The 13,587-nt window shown below is 42.1% G+C and overlaps 1 protein-coding gene across 5 annotated transcripts in view; it reads right to left on the bottom strand.

The window, feature by feature from the left end:
* Positions 1-13,587, bottom strand: part of gria4a (glutamate receptor, ionotropic, AMPA 4a) — an 85,724-nt gene that overhangs the window by 15,194 nt on the left and 56,943 nt on the right. For all 5 annotated transcript variants that reach the window (XR_007031714.1, XM_035623856.2, XM_035623857.2 and 2 more), the window contains exons 13-14: positions 12,851-13,011; positions 3,370-3,568 (exon numbers count right to left, since the gene is read on the bottom strand). Coding sequence is in view for 4 of the 5 variants with exons in the window: in XM_035623856.2 (XP_035479749.1) it covers positions 3,370-3,568; positions 12,851-13,011 (360 nt within the window). In the remaining variant the exon portion in view is untranslated. The remainder of the gene's footprint in view (positions 1-3,369; positions 3,569-12,850; positions 13,012-13,587) is intronic.

A 13,587-nucleotide genomic window follows, 5' to 3' on the forward strand; every position in this document is an offset into this window, starting at 1 on the left:
GTGTTTATTGATTAGACACTAGTGTGTTTTCTGTGCATGGACAAAAAAAAAGCAGAGTACAGTACAGTTCCCTAAGACGAACAGCAAACTGCTAAGGCTTTTGAGTAGTATAATTGTATAAAAGTCTGGAATAAAATGACACTGCTGATGGAGGGTTGTGTCTTCCATCTTCCATTTTGATCCTCGGGCATATGCTGACATTTATAACCACATTTTAAATGTATAACCACGTCTCCCTTGTTAAGTCAAGCATCAGTCTTGCTTTAAATGGGCATATAACTGGAACAGTGGCATACTGATCCTTCTGTGTAGTGATGTGAGGACAATCTGTGTGGCATGATGCAATAGACTGTACATTATTGTGTATATACCATGAATATGTGCATAGATGTGTGTGTCAGTGTTTACATGTGAGTTTGTGTGTCCCGTTAATTGGGGACGGCTTGTCCAATTTGAGTCAAATGCTGATTTTTGGGTCAGTGGTTAAGGTTGGTGAGGTTAAGGTCTATGTACTGCAATGTCCCCAAAAGTGATCTGTAACAATACGTGTGTGTGTGTGTGTGTGTGCGTGTGAAGTGTGTGTACTCAAGAGTGAAAATAACAAGTGGAGGAGTCAAACTGTCATCCTCCACAAGCGTCCTGTTTCCCCTCCTCTCCTGGTGATAAAGTGTTATTCTGTCGCTCTGCAAGCGACAAGCCATGGCCTCCGCCACTGAAACCAGCCGCCCGGGAATGCTGTGTGTGCGCGTGTGTGAGTGTGTTGCTGGTGCGTGACGGACACCTATCCCATAATAATGTAACTCACATCTAAGAGGACCATCAGGCCCCTCCTCTATCCATCCTACCCGCTCTCTCTCTCTCTCTCCTTTCTTTCTCTTCTTATTTCACCATAGCCCTTCTCACTTTACACTCCTAGACTTCTAGTTTTAATCTATTTCCTTGGGTTAAATCCGTCCAGCCATACTCTTGATTTTTTCACATTCTTCTATCAAATAATTTCGCAATTTTTTCAAACAACATGTAAGTTTGCGCTTGTGTGTATGCGTCCCCGTGTGTGTGTGCGAGCTGCAAGTCACCTTCAGGCATACACACCATAGAAAACACAATTAAATATACATCAACTCACAAATCTGCTCATGTGAGCTGAGCGCACGCACAAACGTAAACACTCACTACTGTGCATACGTGGCTAAATATGCATACATGCATGATTGCATACACCCGCGCACACACACACGCTCAGACACACACACACACACAGATAATTAATGGTGGTGGTGAATCCTCCTCAGCTGAGGGAGAGTAAATTGCTTTTTCACCCTCCACAGATTTCAGCCCGCTCGTTATGTTGATGATGCCAGAGCCGCTCACAGAAGCACAAACTGTCTGCTAAAACTTCCCTCCTCCCCCTCGGCCTCCCCTGCGTCCCGCAGATACACACACAAGCGCGCAAAGCCTTTGCAAAGCACAACTGTAAATTGGTAAACATACACACGGAATGCATGAGCACACCATTGATTCTGAATATTCCTCCAAAGCATGACAAGGTGACAGAGCAGATTTGTCTGGGAACAAGTAATGATGCTGGTGTTTTGCCAATGTCTGCAGAAAATACTGTCTGCATCAGCAATGTGTGTGTGTGTGTGTGCGCGCGTTTGTATTTGTTTATGAGAATGTATGTAATTGCAATCCACAAGGGTGAATAGGTCATTGGGTGAAGCCACTCCAGGTCGCACTCTGCCATTACATCCTCCTCCCCGTTTCATTGTTAACTGCTCGCGGCAGCAACTATTTTTTGTTCCAGCTCTGTCCACCCCGTCTATGCAGACCGCCCCTCCCCTTCACTGCTCTATACGATTTGCACAGGACGGTGGTAGAACAAATGTTGATCCATTCTAATCAGGATTGTTTGAGGATTGTAATAGAAAGCATTCAAATCCCATGGTGGTCCTCCTTACTGTTCAGTATACTCCTCCCAAACCTTGTTGTGGACTTAAGCAATCAACTTTTAGAAAAGGAATTAACTGCAGATGAAAGCCAGACATTTCAGCTTAGCATCCTTTTCAAATATTCTCTTAAAAATTCTCTCTCATTTGCGGCTGAGGAGAAAGTCAGCGCCTTCATTCCTCATCTCCCACCTGGACTATTGTAAATCAGTTGACACTGTCATTCGTTTCTCGTCCTTGTCTCACCTTCAGTCTGAGCAGAATTCTGCTGCTTCGCTTTTCTTTCTGGCTTCAATAGAGGAGACAAGCTCTCCCTTTTAAAAAAAATATTAAAATTAGCTTTTTTTTATTTGCTTACTTTCATTGGCTGCCAATTTACATCAGAAGTGGCTTTAATGTTTTGATCTTTGTCTTTTTTACTGACATTACACCTTCACCATAACACCTTTAAAAGAACCAAAGAAAAAAGAAACAAATAAGACGAATTACAAAAAAGAAAGAAAGAAAAAAGGGAATTTTTTAGCAAACACACAAGCTTCTGTTTACATTCAGTTTGTACGGTCAAATTTTATTTTTGGCGCTTATATGCTACATTTACTGACCCATTAAACATTTTCTTCTTTCCCAGCTTTTGCTAGATCATCACTACATGTCTTGATCAAGTGGCAACCCACCGTGACTTCACCCATTGGTTTGTGGTCTGCTTTTTCGAAGCCTCGAGTTTAGGATTTTGGCCAGCGCCATGTTGGTTTTCTGAAACCAGAAGTAACCATATTTGGTGGACCGGGTTGTTGGGCCTGACTGAGAGCTAATCCACTGCACATCCACATCCACCTGCAACCATGCACATATTGGACAATACTAGCAGTCAATCATTCTATATCCATCATCATTCTAACTGTGCTTTATCGTCCATTCAATTCTAAATGGGATCATCATTTATAAAATGACCATCATGCTGTCTGGGAGAAGACTTGAAGCTAGAGATGTTGGAGATTGAGACTATAAACTGCACAGGGAAATGTTTACTGACGTTATATATCAAGTGAGAAGTATAAGTGAGAGTCACTTTCTCATACACTTCTATAGAAACTATCTTCTTTTTAAGTGAATACAGGCTTCCGGCACTGGATGCCATCTAGCTCATTTCATGAACATTTTCCTGCCAATTATCATGACGTACATTGTATCCTTGATTTTGACTAGAAGATCAAACAAAAGTGTGAATGAAATGATGAAGATGTGCTGGTTGGGCTTTTATAATAGTATTCACAGAGCAGGGAGGGAATAGTCCTCCTCCTTCTGAGTCCTGCAGCCTTTTCTGTAGTCTGAGCTCAGCAGCAAATTAACTTGTCTTAACACAGTAAAAGCCTGTAACCTTTAAAGGAATCAAGAAAACGAGCAGAATCAGTTGAGTCCATACCCTGAAGAACTCCTTGGTGGAGCCTGAGTCCAATGTCCCGTAGGCGATCTCTGTCTGTTTGGCCAAATCCTCTGCACTCTCTATGGGTGAGACCATCCTCTCCACTGTGAGGAAGGCCGCCAGGTTAGCTGTGTAAGAGGAGATGATGATAAGGGTGAAGAACCACCACACGCCTCCAACAATCCGTCCAGACAGAGACCTGGAGAGAAGAGACAGATGGAAGGAAAGGAAAGGAAGGGTGGGGGAGAAGAAGAGAGGAGTCAAAGGGGGAGATGACAAGATTGAGGGGATTAAGGAAAGGATTTGGAGATGGGAAATTACAGTAGGATGTGGAGTTGAAAAAGATGGAAAAGATAAGGTTGAGGATTAAAAACAACATTACAGAAAACTGAGGGAAGAAAACATAATTAAGGTTCCAGAGGCAGAGATATGCAACAAAACACTTTTCAACACCACTGTGTGTTATGACTGTGAAAATGACGGCTTTGCCAGAGTAATTGCCTTTCAACTTTCCACCCAGTTCAGCACCAACAACAACAAAGACTACGCGAAACAGATCGTAATCTCTACAATCCTCATTCTCCTTTTTCCCTCCATGTTTACTCTCTTTATCTGCTAATTGTGAGCGGGGCAAAGTGGCAATTCATTCTGTTTGCACAAACTTTTTTTCACTGAGTAAAAAGGGAGGAGAGCAAGCAAGAGAGAGCACATTAGAGAACAGGACAGAAACACAGGAGAAGGTGGCAAAATGTGGTTTTCATTTAAATGCCGCAGTCAATAGAAGACCGTGAAATTCGAATGGGCAAAAAGAGCGGCATAAAGAAAAACCCTTGCTTTGGAAAGAGATAGAAAGCGAAGAAGGATATCGGGCAAAACGTATGCTCAGAGTTCCTCAATTTTTTTTTCAAAGTATTAAAATGTAAAAGCGCCATTGCATTCACAGAGAATGAACATGCTTGTAGGTGTTATTGTTTGGGTGTTGACTAATCTATTCAAAGAAAGGACTTCAGCTGAACATATTCCTCAGTAAATCAGCGTTTGGAAAATGTGTTGCTCCAGGAAAGTTTGCACAAAACAAAAAACTTGGGAGAAGCTGGAGTCAGCTGTAAACAAACCCGCTGACACATTATCTCCTTTAAAGCTCATATGCCATGCAACCAAACAATTGGATTACTTACACATCTTATTCCCTCATTCACTTGTTCTGTGGGTACCAGGCGGACGCTCGACATATGGTTACTCTCCTTGCTCTGTTTTTTTTTGTCTTCACCAGGACTCGAGGGGAAAATATCTGGCTCTTTAGCTGCTAAACACTCGGCTTTGTTCACCAGCCAGATGCCGACTTTGTCTGTTGTTTGTGTCGCTGGGCAGGTAGTGTAACGCCGGCTTGAATGGCGCCTGCTGGTGCAATAAGATCCATGAGATTTGAACGAAAAAAATAAATAAAAAGTTGTGAGGTGAGAAAAAAAAAATGAAGCTTAAAGATGCCGAAGCAGAAGATGTTAACAAACAGGACTGCGTGATAATTACCTCCGCCGAAGAGATTATGTTTTCATTGCTGTTTATTTGTTTGTCTGTCTCTGTAAGCTCCTGCCTCTTTAAGCCCCCCCTCCCCTCCCTATGAAGCCAAGTCTGCTCTGATTGGCCAGCTGGCAGACTCTGTTGTGATCAACCCCATCCAGTGCATGTGGGATGTGTGGGGCCTCCCATCCAGCTTTAACTGGCTTTGTTTGGGGGCGTGCCAGACCAGCCGCTGGGTACGCCTTATGCACTTCCCTAGCATGGTGGTGTCACGGAAGTATCGGCCGCGGACCACAAACTTTTGGCTTTTCCACTTTGCAGACCTTTTACATACACAGAGAACCTCTACAACACATTAGAGGAAAGACAAACTGAAAAAGAATATGTCTCCTTTAACATGGTGAGATAAGGCAATAGCCTTAGTGAAGGTGCGCTTTTGTGTTCATCTCTATAAGTGACATCTCTCTTTAAACATTACACGTAGTGGTTTTATTATAAAAAATAAAAAAACACTGATCGTAGTCCTTATGCATCCAGAAGAAATAGGACCAAACATTTGGAGATACCTCCACCCTAATGTGAAGTCAGTGATGTGGGAGTTATTTTTAGGGGTCGTGCTTTGAGGAGAGAGAAAAGAGCAGTGAGAGAGTGGAGAAGCGACGCCTGACTCAGCATAAATTGTCGCTCTTTGGAGCGACTCCTCATTCTGCTGCTCTTCAGAAGTCAGCACACCGCTTAATCCTGACACACACACACACACGCACACACACACACACGCACGCACACACGCACGCACGCACGCACGCACGCACGCACGCACGCACGCACGCACACACAAATATGAATTCATAGCATTTGTCCTTGAGGTATCGATCTGTTTACCTGAATTAATGAAACTGCCGTATACTGTGATGGATGGAGTTGTTACGCGTTGTGTTTTATACTTATTTGGAGACGGTGGATTTCCCCCCCCAACAGCTGAAAATGTGTGATGGATTGAAATATTAAAAACATTTATTTAACTATGCTTCGTTACTGTTTTTAGATAGACATACTGATTTCGATGACGATGATAATGAAAAAAAAAATCCTAATCAAAAAGATGTCAATGGTTAGGAGGAAGAGCAAGATGAAGAGGAAGAGGAGGTGATAGCTTGGAAGGGAAGGTTAGCATATTTAGAAACTCGTTTCATGGGTTCTACAGGGTCTCCTACAGTGGCCGACAGGGGGTTTGCTGAGATCTGATTGGTAAGTTGGTAAACAAGCTGTGGCAGCATTTTAATCAGACCTGATGGAGTGAGTGTGTGATTTGAGTGGACACTCACAGAGAGAGAGAGAAGGGGGGGGGGGGGGGTGCAGCAGAGCAAAGTGAAGCGTAAAAGGGAGGAGAAGAGCGCAGACTGTAAGGGGAAGAAAAAGAGAGGAGATTCAAGAGCGGTGGTGCTTTCCCACTACGCTCCCCTGTCGCTCAGCATTTTCATAGCAAGTTCACTGTTGCCAAAATGTGACGGAAACCACTGATTCCACCTCATGAGCCAGAGAGTTTGGTGCATGCACTTATTTGTGCACGTTACATCTCAGGGGTGTCACTTTAAGTGACTATATCATGTATGGAATATGATGAGGTTTATGTTACTTCTTATTGATCACTTAAGCAAAATCTCTCCTCTGTATTTGACCCATTCCAAACATTGCGAGCGCTGGGCAGCCACACTACAGTTCCTGGGCCTATCTCTATTTCTGTGGTCAGTGCCTCAAATGCAATAAGTGATGAGAGTATTCTACTAAACCTTTACTTTAACTCCTCATTTTAAGCATTTACAAAGATTACATGGACATTAAATGCAATATATACAAAATAATCTACACAAATATAATGTAAAAACAGACAATGAGTGTTAAAAAAATTATGATCATTTGTAAATACTGTACATAGTGTTACGGGTTAAAATGTCCTTAGATCTGTGTACAACTATGTAATATTGTGTCTTATATCATTTATTAAATGTTTAAATACTGCATATAATGCATGTTATGGTGTGGGAGGGAATTGAGGCGCCAGAAGCCCACAGAAATACAACAAGGATGCACACAAACAGTTTTCATAAGCTTCTATTATACAGCTGTTCAGCTTAGTGTCCCTTATTTTGAATTGGCAGAGTGGATTCAGAACACAGACTGGAGTTTGACTACAGGAACACAACGTTTCAAGTATTTTTGCATGAAAACACAAACTGTAACAAACATTTAAACAAACCTGGTGTAAGTGTCCGGGATGGGCACAATAAGCTACTTCATATAAAAAGGTACACACAGTCTGTTATAAGTCGTTTGTATTTTGTAAACTATTTGCGTGAGAGATGCATTTATGATGTCCATAAATCTACCTTTAGCACCTGAATTCATATAGTGGATTTACTGCACTTGAATGAATGACTGAATGAATCACCCTTGCAACACTCGCAAGATGAACGTCGAGTTAAAAAATAAATAATTAAATTGTCAATCTGAGCAAAAGGAATTTCGCACTGGATAAATCAGGGAGTAAATGAAGCCAGATCTCATCGTCCACTGCATGTGACTTATTGGAGCTTTTAATCGAAGACCGAGCGGTGTGTCAGGGGCATGAACCACAACTATCCTACAGAGAACAGGAAAATGGATTGGAAGAGGACAACGTGATTAACAACATGTCCACTTCTGGATGTGTAGTCCTTGTTATGTTTTTTATCTGTATGTGTGTGTGTGTGTGTGTGTGTGTGAATGAATAGGAGAGAAGGGGGTGTTTGGCCTTGGAGTGGATGGAGCAGGCTTGATTCAGATAAGCCCACGTATGAGAACATGACGACGTGCATGTGTAAGCAAGTGTGTATGTGCACATATATTTTGCTGCGCGGAAGTGACGTCCTTGCTTTTTGTGCATTTTTGTTTGAAGCATGCAGTGTATATGTGTGCGCTGCCTCTGTGTGTGTGTGTGTGTGTGTGTGTGTGTGTGTGTGTGTGTGTGTGTTATGTTGTGTGTGTGTGTTGGTATGCAACAGGCGAGTCATTGTATAGCAGGCCATGTATCATCTATGATAGCCAACAGATTGCCCTTGCAATCCTCTGTTTGAAAGATTAATGGCATGCTGTTCTTCTTTCTCTCTCCCACAAACACAAAATATTGAGCGTGCACACACACACGCACAGACACGCACGCATGCACACTCACACACACTGTTCTGAGCTATGCAGTTTCCTTTCATTCAATGCATTTAGATTTTATTCTCTCTACTTGCAATTCTAAGCCTTATGTGCGTGCTCAAGTTTGTGCATTTGATTCTGCGCACGGACACACACACACACACACACACACACACACACACACACACACACACACACACACACACACACACACACACACACACACACACACACACACACACACACACACACACACACACACACACACACACACACACACACACACACACACACACACACACACACAGCAGTTTAGCAGTTTTAGGTTTTTTTTTTGTTCAAGTAGCAAGCATTTTTACTGAAATAAGAAATGAAAGGAAACCAAATCCAAAAAAAATGATGAAATCACATTTTCAAACTACTTCAGACGAAACCAGACATCAAGGATGCCATGCGTTCCAGTAGATTATGTAAATCGTGCGGTTGTTAAGAAATTAATATCCTCGTTTGTTAAGTCGTGCCGACAGAGAAATGCAACACTATTTGCTGTTTTCCTATTGGAGAGCAAGATTTGTTCTACGTAGTGATGGTGACCAACATGTTAACAAATGTGGGGTCTGTCAGTAAGTGTGTGTCTGATGTGTAGGGAAAGTGAAGCATGAATGTTTGGTGAAACATGAAAGAAAATCAGATTAAGAGATTAAAGATTAGGTGCGGCAGGTGGATAATGAAAGGCATAATAAAATAAAACAATTACAGAGATCGTAAAAAAGACACAAAGACACCCAGAGAGAGAGAGAGAGAGAGAGAGAGAGAGAGTGTGGATCAGAGAGACAATTATACATAGGATTTATATAAATCTATTACTGGTGAAGTTCATAAACACGGGACTGGCTGGGCTCTGATCAGTGACCTTCAGACTAATCATTAATTAGTCAGTGAGCTCCACTATTAGTTAGTCTTGCCATTAGCTGGATCTGTTGCTTCCATTAACTATTCAACACACCCATGGCCCTTTACTCAATACTTACACATGGCACTCTCATTCACACACACACACACACACACACACACACACACACACACACACACACACACACACACACACACACACACACACACACACACACACACACACACACACACACACACACACACACACACACACACACACACACACACACACACACACACACACACACACACACACACACACACACACACACACACTGTAATTTCAGATGTTTATTGACAGAGACAGATCCAGTCCCTGTGGGAGGTTAACTGGTGATCAGTTTACCTCTCTCTCAACCTCTTGCACTTGCTCTCGGCCCTTCTCTGCGTACACACTGTCACTTCTCTGCCTCGTATTCATGGCCACTTAAAAAAAAAAACCCCATCCAGTCCTGTCACCGAAATGTCTGTCTCTTTGTTCCCACCCTTTGTGCGGTGACCAGGCCAAGTGCGGATATTAAAAAAAAGCCTCAAAAGCCTGGACTGAAGGATGACAGGTGAGTGATGAAAAGGCCACCTCAAGGTCAGTCTGCCAACACTTGTGATAATGTGTGTGTGTGTGTGTGTGTGTGTGTGTGTGTGTGTGTGTGTGTTCGTGTCTGCTTTCTGACATTTACTTCCGCTTGATCGGAAAAGTGAGGGAAAAAAAAAACAGACGGTGTGTTAGCACAGACAAGTTCACTGTAACTTCTGGATATGGAAATGCCCATTAATGGGGATGGTGATTACATTACAAATCAGCATGATTAAATTAAATAAAAATGGAAAAATGAAAAGTAAAGTAGAATAATATATAGTATAGATAGATAAATGAGTGAGAGAGATGAGTAGGAGTGTGTTTCACTGTGTCTCTCAGACTGCAGAGAGGACTGCAGCAGGGAGAGAGCGACCCACAATGAATACCAATGGACCTACTATGCCAGCTCAATACACAATACATAACCAACACTGTCTCACAAGCACATGTATAGTATAGTATAGTAAGTCAAACAACACGTGTCGTCGACCATTGGAACGGTCAGACGCTCATGAAAATTATAAGACAGACTGAGATGACAGATAATAAAGGAGAGATGTGTAGTTCACTAAGGAAAACACACGTTGTGTAAATGTAAATACCCAACAATGCTGACTGCAAACACACACACACCCGATTACATTCAGAAAAAAAACATATATAATAGAGAAAAGTCAAATTAAACCTAAACACTGAAGCAGTTCACGGCAAAGTACAGACTATTTTCAGCTACTTGCAGACATAAGGAGGTGTAAGATAGTAATTTATGTCACAGTTAACACCACTTAAGACAGCAGGTCACCAGTCTATCACAGAGGACTAAGGCAATAAAACAATAATAAAAATAAACCGATTTCCATTAGACAAAACAGCTACCTACTAAAATAGCAGGTAGCTGTTTTGGCCTGAATCAACACTCTGCACAGAAGAGAGTTATGCTCTTTAATGGAGTTCTATAATGTATTCTCCTTCGTGAGTAATTAGTTCAGTGTGTTATTTGTAGACATTGCTGTGCAGCTAATAGAGGAAAGGTTAACTGAGCAAGTGAATAAGTGAACATGCTATAGCAATTTCTTCATATAGAGGTAAATGTTAGAGCCCGACCGATATATCGGCCAATATTAGCCTTTCACAGACATATCGGGAACGATATGTTTAGAGCCCGACCGATGTTATTGGCCAACAGATATGAGCCTTTGAATGTGCATTTATGTTTACATTTTAGGGTCAACTAAATGTGTATTTTCTAAATTCAACTTGGGTGAATTTATATTTTTTTTTTAATTTATAGTAATTGATGATAAGGTTTATTGTTAAACTAAAATATCAAGCACCAATTACATTTCTTTGGCATAAAGGTTTGATAACGGCATTTAAGGAATCATATATATATATGTGTATATATATACATATATATATATATATATGTATATATATCGGCCGTTGTATCGGTATCAGGAATCTTGTACTCTCTAATATCGATATCGGCTTTGGCCCCAAAAAAATCCATATCGGTCGGGCTCTAGTTAATATTAAAAATGACTTTGCCTGCTCGCAAAGGTGAACAAAAGATTGGGAGATCAGAGGAAATATGATCTTTGCTGAAGGGACAGAGAAACGGTAGGACGTGACGATATGCATGACACGCGTCCTTTGCGAAGGACATGATCTAGTGTTCCTGCAGAGCACGCTCCATCCATCACCTGATTCTCATGGCAGAACGCCTGCACTGCAGCCTTATTCAATTTCTTCATAAGGGAATTTAATGAACAGGTTAACTCTTTCATTGTGGGGAAAAATCTATGAGTGACGTTTTTTGCGCTGTAAGAATATAATCTGGCATTCATGACTGTAGTAATCCTGGCCTATATAGGAGTTATGCTGGATTGGAAGTGACGGGGTGGGGTGATTTATATGACGAACACTGGCTTCATGTTGATTATCACATTATCACTATGACAGCTGTAGCTTATGCACACACATCTATAACAGAGCCTGCATGTGTGTGTTGGGCTTGTGTGTGTGTGAGTGAGTGTGTGTGTGTAAGCAATGTCAGTGTGTTTATGGTTGTTGGCCCGAGTGTGGTTGTGTGCAGCTGGTTTGAGTGTTTTCCGTTCCATGTGTCAGGGCTAGAATTGGCCTGTCAGTCACAGTGAAGTTGGAGGAGTGGGAGACAACAGGTGTTGGAGGAGGGAGGAAAAGAGAGAGAGATAGAGTGAAAGAGATGGATGGACATTTTGGGCCGCCGACGTTTAACTTTTGCTCTTTTCTCAAACGCGAAACGCTACCGTCAATGTGGCAGAGATGTGTGAGAAATAATGAGAGAGCAATGACAGCAGTTCGATTGGAAGGAACGGAAAGTTAAAGAGGCGAATGAAGCTTCTGTCTAATGAGAGTTTTCATTATAACACGTGGAGGCATCTGACACATTATCGTGTGGGACCACTCCATCTCCTCCTCTGTGATGAAGTGAAAAGTGTTCATTCACACAGCAGCAACCAGTTCGTATTCTCTCCTGCACACACACACACACACTCTTTTGCTCTGCTGCTCAAACTTCCCGTCTTTAAGCTCATCACCTATCACTCCTTCCCATCGTGTGTTTTGGTCTGAAGCTCTCCCGGCTGCTCCTCCTCTCCTCAGGTTTGCTCCCTAAAGGTCTTGAGGATGACCGCCATGAATAATTCACTAAACTGTATTCTCAGCTTATCAATAATAAAATGCCATATTTCTTTAAATATTCTAAAAATACAGCTGGACTCTGCCTCTTCAGATGTGCATTAAAATTTCATAAACACCTAGAAAACCACTAACCCTCCCACCATTGCACACCCGTATGGACATGACCGCTGGCCTGTGTGCAGGTGGTTTCTTCACACTTTTATGTTATTTTTTTGTGTGTGTGTGTGTGTGTGTACATGTCTGCGTTTGAGGATGCATTCCTAGGACCGTTTAATCTTGTGTAACACACGCTTTGTGTGTTGGAGTATCAGTCCAGTTCAGTGAAAACTATCAAAGTGCTAAGAGAGGTGATTCACATTGTCAACAGTCTGATTCACGAGAGCCATACACTACAGCACTCTGCCACTGTAAACGGTGAGACATACGCACGCTATTCCCAGCCCACACACACTCTTATGAACACATCCTGCCTATTGACTCACATTCTTTCATTCGGTCCGTCTGACACACGCACTCACCGCTGCTCCCTGTTTTTATCCCGCACACTCCACTTCCTGCCCTTACCGCGGTGAGATGTCGCAGCCCTGTTGCATGAAAGCTCCCAGTGAGAACCACAGCGAGTTGAAGATGCCAAACTCGTTGGGAGGCTGGTCCGTGGGGCCCTGCTCTGGGCCACCCTCCTCTGGTTCCTCTGCGTGCCACTCATACGGACTGAAGCGACTCACCTGGGACAGCGAAGGAAATCAAAATTTAAAAAAAAAAAATGAACCATTTAAAGGTCTATAAATGACAAAGGTAGTGCCGGTATGTTAACAAACAAACAAAAATAAATGAACGTCTTATTCAGACGAGCAAAAAAACGGAGGGTGAATTGATTTCAGCGATTAGCGTAGGATGAATTTTTGTGACTGCAGAAGCATGGATGAGCATTTGCTTGACTAGGTAGACCCTCTGCAAAAGATATTTGAGCTGAGGAGGATGAAGGCAACGTCACCATGCTTGAAAAATGATTGACTGCTGTAATTCATAGAAATCCATAATAATCTATAGATACAGAAGGTGTTTTATCAGAAACACAAGGATGAATGATCACTTTAAGTTCTTATAGCACATGTTACAGTAAAACTGACTTAAAATTAAGTTTCATAGCTTAATCTATGTTGATGATGAACAAGAGAAAATGTGACCGATTAGAATCCCATGCTGTCGCTCGATGCACTTAAGTACTTTTTACCCCCTGAAATTCTTCCTTGAACCCAACCCACCATAACTCCTCCAAATGTGGCAATCCCTTAACCCGG

Source organism: Scophthalmus maximus, chromosome 11, assembly GCF_022379125.1.
Source record: "Scophthalmus maximus strain ysfricsl-2021 chromosome 11, ASM2237912v1, whole genome shotgun sequence".
NCBI classification, from domain to species: Eukaryota; Metazoa; Chordata; class Actinopteri; order Pleuronectiformes; family Scophthalmidae; genus Scophthalmus; species Scophthalmus maximus.